Below are 18,054 nucleotides of genomic sequence, written 5' to 3' on the forward strand. Positions count from 1 at the left end.
GAAACCCTGCCAGTGGAGTCTTCAAACAGCATAAGAGACTGCTGCATAACTTGAAGCTCAGACAGTTTCCATGGTATGCATGGGGGTGATGTGACAGACTGATGGGCTTGGTTTTCAGGCGCCATCTGTGCGCTTTCTGCAGAAGACTGGGTGGGAGATAATGTGAACGTGCTGGATCCACTGTCGGCCACCCAATTGACTAATGCCTGTACCTGCTCAGGCCTTACCATCCTTAGAACGGCATTGGGCCCCACCATATATCGCTGTAAATTCTGGCGGCTACTGGGACCTGAGGTAGTTGGTACACTAGGACGTGTGGATGTGGCAGAACGGCCATGTCCTCTCCCAGCACCAGAGGGTCCACTAATACCACCACGACCATGTCCACGTCCGCGTCCCTTACTAGATGTTTTCCTCATTGTTATCGTTCACCACAACAACAAAAATATTATTTGGCCCAATGTATTGTATTCAAATTCAGATGAATATAAATTTGAGGCCTAGTATTTAGGCGCTGGGTGACAGGTATAGATTTACTGACAGAATTAGACTTGGAAATGCACAGTAGCGTGTGTGTGAAGTTATTCTGAATGACCCTATCAGCACCTTGATTCTGATATACCCTTTTAGGGATGTATTTAAAGTAAGCCTGATACAGCAGAAACCACTAAATTAGGAAATTGCTAAATTAAATGCACTTTGTGTGACAGCTTGACCAACCACACTACTGAGGGTTAAATGCACTTGGTGACAGGCGCAGCTTGCCCCTGATGTAGTATATGGCCAAAAAATAAACAGACTATTGCTGAATAAATGCACTTGGTGTGACAGCTTCACCCTGATGTAGGCTTTAGCCAAAAAACAACCACACCATTAAGGGTTAAATGGACTTGGTGACAGGCGCAGCTTGCCCCTGATGTAGTATATGGCCAAAAAATAAACAGACTATTGCTGTTTAAATGCACTTGGTGTGACAGCTTCACCCTAATGTAGGCTTTAGCCAAAAAACAACCACACCATTGAGGGTTAAATGCACTTGGTCGCAGCTTGTGCTGGCGCACCACAAGACACAAAATGGCCGCCGATCACCCCAGAAAAAAGTGACTGACAAACGGTCTGGGCAGCCTAAAAACAGTGAGCAATTGAGTATCAGCAGCTCAATGATCCACAGCTGCAGATCGATCAATTAATCAAGTCTTTTGGAGGAGTTAATCAGCCTAATCTCGCCCTACTGTCGCAGCCGCAACCTCTCCCTACGCTAATCAGAGCAGAGTGACGGGCAGCGCTATGTGACTCCAGCTTAAATAGAGGCTGGGTCACATGGTGCTCTGGCCAATCACAGCCATGCCAAATAGTAGGCATGGCTGTGATGGCCTCTTGGGGCAAGTAGTATGACGCTTGTTGATTGGCTGCTTTGCAGCCTTTCAAAAAGCGCCAAGAAAGCGACGAACACCGAACCCGAACCCGGACTTTTACGAAAATGTCCGGGTTCGGGTCCGTGTCGGTACGAACCCGAACTATACAGTTCGAGTTCGCTCATCCCTAGTCATGTGATATTTTTATAGACCCGGTCGATACGGACGCGGCAATACCTAATATGTATACTTTTTTTTATTTATGTAAGTTTTACACAATGATTTCATTTTTGAAACAAAAATTTTTTTTTCAGTTTTTGGGCGATTATCTTAAGTAGGGTCTCATTTTTTTGCGGGATGAGATGACGGTTTTATTTTTACAATTTTGGCGTACATGCGACTTTTTTGATCACTTTTATTACCTTTTTTTGGGAAGTAAGGTGGGCAAAATTTCAATTTCATCATAGTTTTTCATTTTTTATTTTTATGGTGTTCACCGTTCGGGTAAAGTAAAATGACCATTTTATAGATAAGGTCGTTACGGACGCAGCGATACTAAACATGTGCAGGGAATTTTATTTTTTTCATTTTTAATCAGTGATAAATGTGTTTTTTGATTTTTACATTTTTTTCACTGTTTTTTTTCACTTTCTTGAAGATCCAGTGGGTCTGATGTCTGTATAATACAGTACAGTACAATATATAGTACTGTACTATATTTTACTTACACTGAACAGATCTATGCTTTTAGCATAGATCTGTTCAGCACCATGGACAGCAGGACGCCTGAACAGGCGTCCTGTTGCCATGGGAACCTTCCCCGTCTGCCACAACTTCGCAGACGGGGAAGGGTGAGGACGGGGCTTCGGGGGGCTGCCTGGGGGCTCTCTCCCCGATCGCAGCAGCCCCCCGATCGGAGAGGGAGGGAGCTCCCTGCGCTGTTAACCTTTTCCATACAGCGGTCCAACGATTATTCAAGGGGAGACGGGCGGGGGATCGCGATCCCGCCTGCCGCACCGCCCGCCTCCCGCACCGCCCGCAACCCTGCACCACCCGCCCACATAATATCATTCAGGGGTGCAGGGGGAGGAAAAACATATATATTTTGGGCATTATAAAGTTTCCGATCAGAAACGGCAAAAAGCGCATCAAACCGCAGGTCTGAATTGACCTGCGGTTTGTTGCGATCACCGACATGGGAGGGGTCACGGGACCCCCCCCGCGCATTTAGCCTAGGTGTCACGAGGGTCTCAAGAGCCACGTCTGACTCAGTTATATCCGGGGTCAGGAAGTCGCAGCGGGTGGCTGCGCGCTCTATGTCTAAAGATCACGTTGTTTCTTAGTGATTGTTTTCTGTGTTTGCCTTGCTATCCTTTTTGTCTCACTCAGGGATCCGTAGCTTCTCCTCCTCAGCTGTTTCTTGTCTGCCACTACCAACCTCCTTATATTCTCCTCTCACACTTCTCTAGTTGCCAGTTATAGAGCTTCCTGCCTGGACTTCTATACTGACCCACTGGAGCTGTGAATCCTGGTTGTTGTTCCAGAGTGCTACCCTCCGGATCCCTGTTGGGCTTTTTGTTGTCTCCTGTTGTCGCCCACCTGGGATTATATGTTGAGTCTGTCCTCCCCTTGGTGTTTTCCTTTAGAGCTAGTGGTGCGGACTAGTGTTCCCACCGCCCTGTTCACTATCTAGGGCTCATCTTAGGGAAAGCCAGGGTTTTAGGCACGTGATTGGCGTACGGGTGAGGAACCCGTCTAGGGACGTCAGGGCAGCCAGGTGCCAGCCGCAAGGTGAGTCAGGGGTCACCACCTTCCCTCTCACTTGGGCAGGGCCTTCCTCTTTCCCTCCCTCTGTGTCACGTATGTGATCGTCACGCCAATCGTGATACTAGGTGCCTGCTCGATGATTTGAGCAGGCACCTTGTTCCAATCACTGCCAGCCGGGCGGCAGTGATCGGAACACCACATGACGTACCGGTACGTCATGTGTCCTTAAGTACCAGGACATCATGACGTACCGGTACGTCATGTGTCCTGAAGATGTTAAGGGAAATCTGTCACTATTATAAATCGCTATTGAAGTAAAACCATGGCCTAATAGCACTTCGTACCTTATTTCCAGATGTGCCTTTGTTTTAGCAATAGATGTTTTCTATCGTCTGAAAAACCAGGTATGCAAATTAGCCAGTAAGAGGAGTCACTCTTGCAGGAAGGAGACAAAATACGCTCCCTGCCACGCTCCCAGGTCCCACTAAGCCACGCCCTGATCTTGTTAGGCCACACCCACTCCTTATCCGAGAAGGATTGAAAAAATGAAATTAAAAATCAACTTCTAGGTCCTGCTAAGCCACGCCCTGATCTGGTTAGGCCACGCTCCTCCCACTTCTCAGCCAACAGGGGGGGGGGGGGGGGGGGGGGGACTTTCTCCCTGCAGATTACACTCAGACAGCACAGTGCTGCTGTCTTAGAGTGAATTGTTCAAAAGGACATGCCCCCTCCCCCTCCTCAGCCGACAGATTTAAAAAATGAAGTAAAAAATCAACTTCTAGGTCCCACCAAGCCACGCCCCCGTCTGGTTATGCCACGCCCCTCGCACTCCTCAGCTGACAGGGATTAAAAAAATGAGGTTAAAAAATTACTTTTGTCAGCTGCAGGGGTGGGAGGGACGGTGACTTTCTTCCTGCAGCTCACACTCAGACAGTATAGTGCTGCTTTATGAGGATATCCTTGTGTCCATCCAGGCCCTACGCCAGATGGAGGACAGGGAGTCTGAAAGTCGGACTGTCTGGCCTAAAACTGGACCTCTAGCCACCCTAGGGGCAGACTGCTGTGGAGGTCACAGTTAAGGGGATGGTCCGCTATGGAGGTCAGTGTTAAGGGGCAGATTGCTGTAAAGGCCACTGTTAAGGGGGGAGAGCCCCTGTGGAGGTCACTGTCAAGGGGGTGGTATGCTGTGAAAGTAACTGTTAAAGGGGAAGGCTGCTGTAAAGGTCAAAGTTAAAGCGGTGGGCTGCTGTGGAGGTCCAATTTTAAGGGAGGGGGCACTGTGGTGGGGTCAGTGTTAAGAGGTGGGAGGCTGTGGAGGTCACTGTTAAGGGGGCGGGGTGCTGTAGATGTCACCGTTAGGCCCTTTTTCACACGGGCGTCATGGTTTTTGGCCGGATAAGATGCGGGTGAGGTGTGGGAAAATGCGTGATTTTTCCGCGCTAGTGCAAAACATTTTAATGCGTTTTGCACACGCGTGAGTAAAATCGGCATGTTTGGTACCAAAACCCGAACTTCTGCACAGAAGTTTGGGTTAGATGTTGCGTAGATTGGATTATTTTCCCTTATAACATGGTTATAAGGGAAAATAAAAGCATTCGTAATACAGAATGCTTAGTACAATAGGGTTGGAGGGGTTAAAAAAAGTAAAAAAATAATTTAACTCACCTTAGGCTACTTTCACACTTGCGTTCGGAGCGGATCCGTATGGTATCTGCACAGACGGATCCGCACCTATAATGCAAACGCTTAGATCCGTTCAGAACGGATCCGTTTGCATTACCATGAACAATTTTTTTGTTCATGATAATGCAAACGGATCCGTTTTGACTTTACATTGAAAGTCAATGGGGGACGGATCAGTTTGAAAATTGAGCCATATTGTGTCAACTTCAAACGGATCCGTCCCCATTGACTTACATTGTAAGTCTGGACGGATCCGTTTGCCTCCGCACAGCCAGGCGGACACCCGAACGCTGCAAGCAGCGTTCAAGTGTCCGCCTGCTGAGCGGAGCGGAGGACAGACGGAGCCATACTGATGCATTCTGAGCGGATCCGCATCCACTCAGAATGCATTAGGGCTGGACAGATCCATTCGGGGCTGCTTGTGAGAGCCTTCAAACGGAACTCACAAGCGGACACCCGAACGCTAGTGTGAAAGTAGCCTTAATCCACTTGTTCGCGCAGCCCGGCTTCTCTTCTGTCTTCATCTTTGCTGTGCAGTAAGAAAAGGACCTTTGATGACATCACTGCGCTCATCACATAGTCCATCACCATGGTGATGGATCATGTGACGGACAATGTGATGAGCGCAGTGATGTCACCACAGGTCCTTTTCCTACTGCACAGCAAAGATGAAGACAGAAGAGAAGCCGGGCTGCGCGAATAAGTGGATTAAGGAGAGTTAAATTATTATTATTTTTTTAACCCCTCCAGCCCTATTGTACTATGCATTCTGTATTAAGAATACTATTATTTTCCCTTATAACCATGTTATAAGGGAAAATAATAATGATCGGGTCCCCATCCCGATCATCTCCTAGCAACTGTGAGTGAAAATCGCACCGCATCCGCATTTGCTTGTGGATGCTTGTGATTTTCACGCAGCACCATTCATATCTATGGGGCCTGCGTTGCATGAAAAACGCATATAGTAGAACATGCTGCAATTTTCATGCAACGCACAAGTGATGCGTGAAAATCATCGCTCACGTGCACAGCCCCATAGAAATGAATGGGTACGGATTCAGTGTGGGTGCAATGCGTTCACCTCACGCATTGCATCTGCGCGGAAATCTCACCCGTGTTAAAGAGACCTTATAGTGGATAGTGTTGATATCTTTTAACTACAAACACAAACATTAAATTAAATAGATTAAATATACTCGAGCGAAGCCGGGTCCTTCAGCTAGTAGAAAAATTGTAATTTGCAAAATTATCACAATTCATATTTCAGTAGCTCCAGTAAATAATGTGTCATTTTGATACTGAATAAAGAATGAGGTGGCATAAAGCATCTGGAATGAAGAGCTTTTTAGGACATAAATTGTTAAAGATTACTAAAATATTAATAATAAAAGCTTATAAAGGAAACATTTCAATTAAGAAAAATGATACAATTCTACAAAACAAACCTTTTCAGTCTTTGGACCCATCCCAATGAAGTTGATATTGCCAAATGCATCTGTAGGCATCTCCTTTATATGTTCATTTACATCCCATGTTCTTTTCCTTTGGAATATCTGTGGTCTTACCGCTGAATCGATGTGTTGTTCTTTAGAATACCCACACATACATATGCTCTGTCTGTTAATACCAGAGATGTGACAGTGTTAATGAAACAATGCTTAGTTAAACTGCACCATACTGGGTTAAATCTGCACATTAATTTGCTCAGACACTAAGCTATGCTATGTACATCTTTGGAGTAAATTTTTCATGATTGCATTTAACTTATTTTTGGGAAAAATCATATTTTCAATTGGCCTTTATTAAAAATATTTAGCTATTCAGTCACAAAGGGTTAACAGTTTTTCTAAGGCCTCTTGCACACAACCATATGCCCTCCGGGATATACGATCCGTGAGCGAGCCATATGTCCCGGAGCAGCATTAATCGTGCACACGGGAGCACACACTCATATGATCTTATGAGCCCTGGTACTTTCACTTTCACTTTGTGCCAGTCATCTAATGACCCTTAACTGTAAACTACTGAGAGGTCATAAACTCTTATTACTGTGGGCTTTATAGGAGTGCCTTATAGATTGGCCTTATTATTGGGGCTCTATATGGGTGCCTTATAAAGGGGCCTTTTTTACTGCTGAGGGCACCATAGGGGACCTTATTTCTACTGGGTGAACTATGGTGGCATTATTACTACCATAGTTACTGTGGGGGCATTATTATTGGGCACAATTAGGGGTCTAATGGGAGCACTCTTGCAGAGCATTATCACTATTGGGGGTACTGTTGAGGGTACTATTACTATTGAGAGCAGTCTGGAAACACTACTACTATGGGAGACTATATGTATAGCACTATAGGCCGGTAAGTTTAACATCTGTCGTTGGTAAACTGAACGTTTTCTAAGAGATGCTATCTTGGAGTACCTCAATGAAAATAAGCAAATAATGCCAGAACAATTTGCGATCAACACTACTCCTAGTATCTGCAGACTCTATATTGACAGGGAATGTCTCCCACAGGAGCCAAGGGTCCAAAAACAGAGCCTGGAAACTATAGGCCAGTAAGTTTAACATCTGTTGTGTGTAAACTGTTAGAGCATCTTAATGGAAATAAGCAAAATAACGCCATATCAGCATGACTTCATGAGAGATGCCAAACTAATTTAATCAGTTTCTATGAGGAGGTAAGTTCTAGACTTGACAGCGGCGAATTAATGGATGTCGTGTATCTGGACTTCTCCAAAGCATTTGACACTGTACCACATAAAAGGTTAGTATATAAAATGAGAATGCTCGGACTGGGAGAAAACGTCTGTAAGTGGGTAAGTAACTGGCTCAATGATAGAAAACAGAGGGTGGTTATTAACGGTAAATACTCAGATTGGGTCACTGTCACTAGTGGAGTACCTCAGGGGTCAGTATTGGGCCCTATTCTCTTCAATATATTTATTAATGATCTTGTAGAAGGCTTGCATAGTAAAGTATCAATTTTCACAGATGACACTAAACTGTTTAAAGTAATTAACACTGAAGAGGACAGTATACTACTACAGAGGGATCTGGATAGACTGGAGGCTTGGGCAGATAAGTGGCAGATGAGGTTTAACACTGATAAATGTAAAGTTATGCACATGGGAAGGAAAAATGCAAGTCACCCATACATACTAAATGGTAATACACTCGGTAACACTGACATGAAAAAGGATCTAGGAATTTTAATAAACAGCAAACTAAGCTGCAAAAATCAGTGTCAGGCAGCTGCTGCCAAGGCCAATAAGATAATGGGTTGCATCAAAAGGGGCATAGATGCCTGTGATAAGAACATAGTACTACCACTTTACAAAATCGCTAGTCAGACCACACATGGAGTACTGTGTACAGTTCTGGGCTCCTGTAAACAAGGCAGACATAGCAGAGCTGGAGAGGGTCCAGAGGAGGGCAACTAAAGTAATAACTGGAATGGGGCAACTACAGTACCCTGAAAAATTATCAAAATTAGGGTTATTCACTTTAGAAAATAGACGACTGAGGGGAAATCTAATTAATATGTACAAATATATCAGGGGTCAGTACAGAGATCTATCCCGTCAGCTATTTATACCCAGGACTGTGACGAAGGGACATCCTCTGCGTCTGGAGGAAAAGTACACAAACATAGAAAAGGATTCTTTACGGTAAGAGCAGTGAGACTATGGAACTCTCTGCCGGAGGAGGTGGTGATGGTGAGTACAATAAAGGCATTCAAGAGGGGCCTGGATGTATTTCTGGAGCGTAATAATATTACAGGCTATAGCTACTAGAGAGGGGTCGTTGATCCAGGGAGTTATTCTGATTGCCTGATTGGAGTTGGGAAGGAATTTTTTATTCCCCTAAAGTGGGGAAAATTAGCTTCTACCTCACATTTTTTATTTTTTTTTGCCTTTCACAAGATCAACTTGTAGGATGACAGGCCGAACTGGATGGACAAATGTCTTTTTTCGGGCCTTAAAGGGCTTCTGTCACCCCACAAAAGTCATTTTTCTTTTTTTTTGGGCTAGTTACATTCCTTATAGCGCAATATAGGAGAATATAATGTTGTCACTTACTTTCATGCGGTGTCACTTACTCCCTCAGTGCGCCTGCACCGATGACGTCTTCTCTTTCAGTGATGTCATCGGCGCAGGCGCACTGAGGGAGTTCTGAGGAGACGAGCCTCCTCATCTCAGAGCGCCTGCGCCGAATGAACAGAGGCGCGCGATTTTTGAAATACTGACAGGGCCGGCCGGAGGAGGAGATCACGGCTGGCCCTGTCAATCAACACGGCGAGGGGGCGGTTTTCTGCTGCGGCTACCAGCAAGTAGACGCCCTACTTGCTGGTAGAGACCGGATTTGCATATTATAAAACTTCGTTTTCTAAAGAAACGGCCGCATGAAAGTAAGTGACAACATTATATTCTCCTATATTGCGCTATAAGGAATGTAACTAGCCCAAAAAAAAAAAAAGACTTTTGTGGGGTGACAGAAGCCCTTTAAGTACAGTCGTGGCCAAAAGTTTTGAGAATTACACGAATATTAGTTTTCACAAAGTTTGCTGCTAAACTGCTTTTAGATCTTTGTTTCAGTTGTTTCTGTGATGTAGTGAAATATAATTACATGCACTTCATACGTTTCAAAGGCTTTATCGACAATTACATGCCATTAATGCAAAGAGTCAGTATTTGCAGTGTTGGCCCTTCTTTTTCAGGACCTCTGCAATTCGACTAGGCATGCTCTCAATCAACTTCTGGGCCAATTCCTGACTGATAGCAACCCATTCTTTCATAATCACTTCTTGGAGTTTGTCAGAATTAGTGGGTTTTTGTTTGTCCACCCACCTCTTGAGGATTGACCACAAGTTCTCAATGGGATTAAGATCTGGGGAGTTTCCAGGCCATGGACCCAAAATGTCAACGTTTTGGTCCCTGAGCCACTTAATTATCACTTTTGCCTTATGGCACGGTGCTCCATCGTGCTGGAAAATGCATTGTTCTTCACCAAACTGTTGTTGGATTGTTGGAAGAAGTTGCTGTTGGAGGGTGTTTTAGTACCATTCTTTATTCATGGCTGTGTTTTTGGGCAAAATTGTGAGTGAGCCCACTCCCTTGGATGAGAAGCAACCCTACACATGAATGGTCTCAGGATGATTACTGTTCGCATGACACAGGACTGATGGTAGCGCTCACCTTTTCTTCTCCGGACAAGCCTTTTTCCTGATGCCCCAAACAATGGGAAGAGGCTACATCGGAGAATATGACTTTGCCCCAGTCCTAAGCAGTCCATTCACTATATTTTCTGCAGAAGATCAATCTGTCCCTGGTGGATTTTTTGGGGAGAGAAGTGGCTTCTTTTCTGCCCTTTCTTGACACCAGGCCATCTTCCAAAAGTCTTCGCCTCACTATGTGTGCAGATGCGCTCACATCTGCCTGCTGCCATTCCTGAGCAAGCTCTGCACTGGTGGCACTTCGATCCCGCAACTGAATCCTCTTTAGGAGACAATCCTGGCGCTTGCTGGACTTTCTTGGACGCCCTGAAGCCTTCTTCACAAGAATTGAACCTCTTTCCTTGAAGTTCTTGATGATCCTATAAATTGTTGATTGAGGTGCAATCTTAGTAGCCACAATATCCTTGCCTGTGAAGCCATTTTTATGCAACGCAATGATGGCTGCACGCATTTCTTTGCAGGTCACCATGGTTAACAATGGAAGAACAATGATTTCAAGCATCACCCTCCTTTTAACAGGTCAAGTCTGCCATTTTAAGCCAATCAGCCTGACCTAATGATCTCCAGCCTTGTGCTCGTCAACATTCTCACCTGAGTTAACAAGACGATTACTGAAATAATCTCAGCAGGTCCTTTAATGACAGCAATGAAATGCAGTGGAAAGCTTTTTTTGGGATTAAGTTAATTTTCATGGCAAAGAAGGACTATGCAATTCATCTGATCACTCTTCATAACATTCTGGAGTATATGCAAATTGCTATTATAAAACTTAAAGGGATTCTGTCACCAGTTTTTGACCCCCACATTCAAAAATATGGTTATGTGCATGGAGCTCTTGTGATTCCTAATGTGGTCTTATAAGCTAAATCTGTAGGCTCATTTAGTGTAAAAAACGTTTTATCTAACCTGTCATTCATCTCACTAAGGGGGATGCTCATATCTTCCAGATGCCGCCCGCACCCGCTCGTGCCCAGCTCCCCCTTTGCTGTCATCAGCGCCGCCTCAGAATCCTTTGCTACTCCTCCGGCTCTCCCTCACTCCCCCTTCCTTCTCTAACATCCCGCGCGTGCGCACAGGCCTGTGACTGATGCGCCCGTGCGGACTTCTCCGTTCGGCTTCATTGAGGGAAGTGCGCATGCGCCGGCACTTCGCTCAGCCTTCCAATGACCTGAAGGCTGGCGCCAGTGTTCAGGTCATCGGGAGGTTGAGCGAAGTGCCGACGCATGCGCACTTCGCTCAATGAAGCCGAACGGAGAAGTCCGCACGGGCGCATCAGGCACAGGCCTGTGCGCACGCGCGGGATGTTAGAGAAGGAGGGGGGAGTGAGGGAGAGCCGGAGGAGTAGCAAAGGATTCTGAGGCAGCACTCATGACAGCAAAGGGGGAGCTGGGCACGAACGACGGCGGGTGCGGGCGGCATCTGGAAGACATGAGCATCCCCCATAGTGAGATGAATGACAGGTTAGATAAAACGTTTTTTACACTAAATGAGCCTACAGATTTAGCTTATAAGACCACATTAGGAATCACAAGAGCTCCATGCACATAACCATCAAAAACTGGTGACAGAATCCCTTTAAGCAGCAACTTTTCCAATTTCCAATATTTATGTAATTCTCAAAACTTTTTGCCACCACTGTACTTACCCTCTCACATGCCAGCCCACTTGAAGTTGGAGGGCCCGACATACCTTTCCAAATAAACTTGTCTTGCGCATAGCACTGAGGGGGCAGATCAGCATTGGGCCTGGTTGACCTTCGCAAAGTGATAGGCTCAGAAGCCCTGGGGTCATCAGGCACATCTAACAGTAGAGGGGCTGCTGACTGCTCAACGCTTTCCCTGGGTGGCAATCTTGCCACGGCCAGAGCCCCTGTGGGTACAGGGGCAGGGACAACCCACCATTCCTCTTCCTCCTGAAAGGGGATTTTCCTCTGCATCTCCTCCACGCACACAAGCTCATCAAAATTACAACAACTCAATATGTTACAGTGCATGTTTCATTAGGGTACCCCAGTCCCAATTGGCTCTACCTCATAAAACAGGATGGCAGGGTTTACCCTCCGCCTAACACCGCCCATTCAACTTCCCAGACGGCCATTTGGCTTTGACAATAACTCGATCACCCAGGGCATTCCCATCCCTCTGCACTGGTCTGGAGTTAGGGTGCACCACTTCTCCCAGGTGCTCTCCCACAACCTTGTAGATCACCCTCAGCCGGTGGCAGTGCTCTTGCACCCATGTGGTGGTACTTCTCAGTGGTGGATAGGGCATGTGGAGGTCTTCAATCTCCCATCCGGCTCTCCCAAACATAAGCATATGTGGGGAGTATCCAGTGGTACTGTGTACACTGTTATAGGCCCAAATCAGTTCAGGTAGGTACTTGGGGCACCGAGCCTTTTGGCTGTCCTCCAGAGTCCGCAGCTTCTGGAGCAAGGTGCGGTTGAACAGCTTGCACATCCCGTTTCCCTGTTACAGCTCATTCATTAGAGTACCCTGAAAACATGCCTCCTGGTCTGAATATATCCTCCGTGGACACCCGAACACCTGTATAAAGTGTTTGCAGACCGCTTCAGCAGCCGACTCTGCCGACTGGTCTCTGGTAGGTACAGCCACTGTATAATTTATGAAATGATCTGTCATGACTTGACAGTATGAGTGTACCGATGTAGAGTACCCAATCTGTACATAATCGATCAATAGAAGCTCTAGGGGTGCTGAGGTCATGATGGTCTGGACAGGAGCCCGTTGTTCAGTACTCTTGCTTAGCCTGCTGCGTCAACACTTAAGACATGCCTCAGCCACCACGTCTGCCAGATTTGGACAGTATACCAACCATTGGAGCCACTTGAAAGTTTTGTTGCTTCCAAAATGGGCGCACCTCTCATGGGATTCACGGGCGGACCTCGGTCCCAATGACATGGGGATGAAAAATAGAGATGAGCTAATCAAAGCTGATGAAGTAGAATTTAATTCGAATTTCAGGTAAAATTCAATTCGCCGAATTTTCTCGCGCTTTGTGGTAACGAATCAAATTTTTTCCTAAAATAGCTGCTGCACAGGTGAGGACATGGAGAAAGGAACTCTGGGAAGGAGGGATCACCCATAATGCCATGCATGCAGCTAATCAGTAGGGATGTCCCGAACTATTCACCGGCGAACAGTTCACGGCGAACATGGCTTGTTCGCGTTCGCCGCAGCGGGTGAACATTTGCGATGTTCGGTCCGCCCCCTATACATCATCATTGAGCAAACTTTGACCCTGTACCTCACAGTCAGCAGACACATTCCAGCCAATCAGCAGCAGACCCTCCTTCCCACACACACATATCTTCCCAATCACCAATTGAATATATATAGTATAAAGTTCTTAAGGTTTTATCGATTTTTATTATAATCTGATGGCCGATTTTTACTGTCGATTATATTGGCGATTTTATCTCATCTGTTGACTATAACCCTATCATTATATTCTTTTAATTTTTTTTTTTAATCTTCATAACTTATCTTTCTGATTATTATTCTAAAATCAGTGTTATAATAATATAATGATATATCAATAGACTATTGTATTCCAGTCCACTTTTCAATGCCTAGTATTTGGGTTATCTATGAAGAACTCTTATATTCTACAAGGCTGGTAAGGTACTAATAGGATCCAATCCACATCTTACCAGTGTCCTAGTTTTTCTAATGATCCCTCCCCTAAAAATGGGAAGGAAATCTGTAATGCTGTCCACCACTGATGAAGGTGCAAGAGTGCACCGAAATGCGTTTGGTATAGGACAGACAGTATATGGACTTAAAAAGACTTATGATAATGCAATAAGCTGAATTTTTTTATAAAGGAAAATTGCTAGCTGATATTCACAGAGAGTCGACTCAAATCTCTGACGTAATCAAACAGCCGACTGCAGTAACTGAGTTTCCCTTCCGGTCATGTGGGACGCTATCCTTTACCACGTGGGACGCAGCAGGAGAAGCCAGGAGTCCAGGACGCCACAGCGGAGAGAGACGCCGAGGGAGCAACAAACCACATGCGCACCAACGCAATCTAGGACCGGATCTTCGCCCACATAGACCAGGGTATCTGCCCACAGCCGCTCTCTGAGACCGACAGCTGATGGGGTAAGACTGTTCCTCTATCTATACGGCTGCTAATATTTGGGACATAAGTGCAAGATCGCAAACATCAATATTATCATTACAGTATCCCGAAAGACTATCAAAATGAGGGTTATTCACAAAAAAAGACGACTGAGGGGAGACCTAATAACTATGTATAAATATATCAGGGGTCAGTACAGAGATCTCCCCCAATATCTATTTCTCCAGGACTGTGACTGTGAAGACGGGACACCCTCTGCGTCTGGAGGAAAGAAGGTTTGTACACAAACATAGAAAAGGATTCTTTGCGGTAAGAGCAGTGAGACTATGGAACTCTCTGCCTGAGGAGGTGGTGATGGTGAGTACAATAAAGGAATTCAAGAGGGGCCTGGATGTATTTCTGAAGGGAAGGAATTTTTTTTCCCCTTAAGAGGGGAAAATTGGCTTTACCTCACGTTTGTTTTTTGCCTTCCTCTGAATCAACTTGCAGGCTGAACTGGATGGACAGATGTCTTTTTTCAGCCTTCAAACTATGTTACTATATGTTATTTCTGCATTATAGTATGGGTGTCAGGATCCGCGGCTTAGATTCAGTAAGGGAGCCTGCAGGGTCACACTGGACCTCCCTCTGTCAGCACTTTTTCCTGAAACTAATCAATCTTAGCTGCCACCACTCGTCATATCAGGCTGACGAGACACCTTTGCATTAAATAACACCTAAGTACTCTCTTCAGCTGCTAGCATTCACAGGGTTAATAAATCAATCTAGGTAACACCTCTTTTAAGGTCATGGAATCATTAGAACACAAGAAGACTCTTATTAAAGTTAAGTTTTAATATGAAAAAAGGACAGTGCATAGAAACAAGGGGGTTATCATAGAAAATATAACATATAATATAAAGACATGTAAACACAGTGCAAAATAACAGTTTGTAAAAAAAAAAAAAAGGGGATAAAAACAGAACTTAATATGTTACAGGACTGTTAAGTCCGGTTGCCTGGGGAAGCAGAAATATTGGTCAGTCCATCAAGCTAGTGATCCCCAAATAAATTATTGTTTGCTTTTCTCCGTGCATGTGTTAAAAAAAGGTTGGTATATCTTATTACCGCCCCACCTGTGATGTCAGAGGAGGACAGAAAGCATGGTAATGACCTTTTATGACAGATTTTACAACCATTTGCTGGATACCAAGTCTGACTCAAGATCTTTGTGCTCCGTTCGAATGTCCCGCACACACTCCATGCGTACTAAACATGGCGGAGGTAATGGCAGGATAGCTGGAGTTATCTAATTGCTCCATGTTACTTAGCTGGGGTCTATTTGACTTCGATACTGTAAAAGCATATCCAAGGCCTGAGTTCTCAGGAGGAAGTGTGTGGCTCAAATATTGATTTGTCCACTTATTTCTTTTATGTATGTTGCAAGATAGGGGTTTCATGTGTGACCTCAGCTGGAAAGGACACCAGCCTTTTCCTGACCCTAATAGAACAACTTCATAGAAACCAGAGCCCTATCATAAAGTGTGAAGATGTCAGATACCAGCGTTATACAGACCTGAACTGTTTTTACTAGTTTTTATTGCTGCAATCTCCAGCCTGGAAGGACATGGAAGAGGTGATGACTAGAGTTGAGCGAACACCTGGATGTTCGGGTTCGAGAAGTTCGTCCGAACTTCCCGGAAATGTTCAGGTTCGGGATCCGAACCCGACCCGAACTTCGTCCCGAACCCGAACCCCATTAAAGTCAATGGGGGCCCGAACTTTTCGGCACTAAAAAGGCTGTAAAACAGCCCAGGAAAGAGCTAGAAGGCTGAAAAAGGCAGCAACATGTAGGCAAATCCCCTGCAAACAAATGTGGATAGGGAAATGAATAAAAATAAAAAAAAAATAAAAAAAAATTAACCAATATCAATTAGAGAGAGGTCCTATAGCAGAGAATCAGGCTTCACGTCAGCAGAGAATCAGTCTGCATGTCATAGCAGAGAATCAGGCTTCACGTCAGTCACCACTGTAACAGTCCATTGGGATGGACAGGTCCTGTGGGATCCATGCCTGGTTCATTTTTATGAACGTCAGCTTGTCCACATTGGCTGTAGACAGGCGGTTGCGTTTGTCTGTAATAACGCCCCCTGCCGTGCTGAATACATGTTCAGAAAAAACGCTGGCCGCCGGGCAGGCCAGCACCTCCAAGGCATAAAAGGCTAGCTCTGGCCACGTGGACAATTTAGAGACTCAGTAGTTGAATGGGGACGAACCATCAGTCAGTACGTGGAGGGGTGTGCACACGTACTGTTCCACCATGTTAGTGAAATGTTGCCTCCTGCTAACACGTTGCGTATCAGGTGGTGGTGCAGTTAGCTGTGGCGTGTTGACAAAAAACTTTTCCACATCTCTGCCATGCTAACCCTGCCCTCAGAGGAGCTGGCCGTGACACAGCTGCCTTGGCGACCTCTTGCTCCTCCTCTGCCTTGGCCTTGGGCTTCCACTTGTTCCCCTGTGACATTTGGGAATGCTCTCAGTAGCGCGTCTACCAACGTGCGCTTGGACTCGCGCATCTTCCTGTCACGCTCCAGTGCAGGAAGTAAGGTGGGCATGGATCTTTGTACCATGGATCCAGCAGGGTGGCAACCCAGTAGTCCGCACACGTTAAAATGTGGGCAACTCTGCTGTCGTTGTGCAGGCACTGCAGCATGTAGTCGCTCATGTGTGCCAGGCTGCCCAGGAGTAAGGACAAGCAGTCCTCTGTGGGAGGCGTATCGTCATCGTCCTGCGTTTCCCCCCAGCCACTCACCAGTGATGGGCCCGAGCTGCGTTGGGTGCCACCCCGCTGTGACCATGCTTCATCCTCATCCTCCCCCACCTCCTCGTCCTCCTCGTCCTCCATTAGTGGGCTCTGGCTGGCCACATTTATACCTGGCCTCTGCTGTTGCAAAAAACCTCCCTCTGAGTCACTTCTAAGAGACTGGCCTGAAAATGCTAAAAATGACCCCTCTTCCTCCTCCTCCTCCTCCTCCTCCTCCTGGGCCACCTCCTCTTCCATCATCGCCCTAAGTGTTTTCTCAAGGAGACATAGAAGTGGTATTGCAACGCTGATAACGGCGTCATCGCCACTGGCCATGTTGGTGGAGTACTCGAAACAGCGCAACAGGGCACACAGGTCTCGCATGGAGGCCCAGTCATTGGTGGTGAAGTGGTGCTGTTCCGCAGTGCGATTGACTCGTGCGTGCTGCAGCTGAAACTCCTCTATGGCCTGCTGCTGCTCGCACAGTCTGTCCAGCATGTGCAAGATGGAGTTCCATCTGGTGGGCACGTCGCATATGAGGCGGTGAGCGGGAAGGACGAAGTTACGCTGTAGCGCAGACAGGCGAGCAGCGGCAGGATGTGAATGCCGGAAGCGCGAACAGACGGCCCGCACTTTATGCAGCAGCTCTGACATGTCGGGGTAGTTGTGAATGAACTTCTGCACCACCAAATTCAGCACATGCACCAAGCAAGGGATGTGCGTCAAACCGGCTAGTCCCAGAGCTGCAACGAGATTTCGCCCATTATCGCACACCACCAGGCCGGGCTTGAGGCTCACCGGCAGAAACCACTCGTTGGTCTGTTGTTCTATACCCCGCCACAACTCCTGTGCGGTGTGGGGCCTGTCCCCCAAACATATAAGTTTCAGAATGGCCTGCTGACGTTTACCCCGGGCTGTGCTGAAGTTGGTGGTGAAGGTGTGTGGCTGACTGGATGAGCAGGTGGAAGAAGAGGAGGAGGAAGCTGAGTAGGAGGAGGTGGCAACAGGAGGCAAAGAATGTTGCCCTGCGATCCTTGGCGGTAGAAGGACGTGCGCCAAACAGCTCTCCGCCTGGGGCCCAGCCGCCACTACATTTACCCAGTGTGCAGTTAGGGAGATATAG

At 46.3% G+C, this 18,054-nt stretch overlaps 1 protein-coding gene across 1 annotated transcript in view; it reads right to left on the reverse strand.

Annotated features, from left to right (window-relative positions):
* Positions 1–18,054, reverse strand: part of TRPM2 (transient receptor potential cation channel subfamily M member 2) — a 1,289,439-nt gene that overhangs the window by 1,216,594 nt on the left and 54,791 nt on the right. Inside the window, exon 3 of the mRNA XM_044304068.1 lies at positions 6,254–6,425. Coding sequence (XP_044160003.1) covers positions 6,254–6,425 — 172 coding nt within the window. The remainder of the gene's footprint in view (positions 1–6,253; positions 6,426–18,054) is intronic.

This window comes from Bufo gargarizans, chromosome 8 (genome assembly GCF_014858855.1).
Source record: "Bufo gargarizans isolate SCDJY-AF-19 chromosome 8, ASM1485885v1, whole genome shotgun sequence".
In the NCBI taxonomy this organism is placed as follows: domain Eukaryota; kingdom Metazoa; phylum Chordata; class Amphibia; order Anura; family Bufonidae; genus Bufo; species Bufo gargarizans.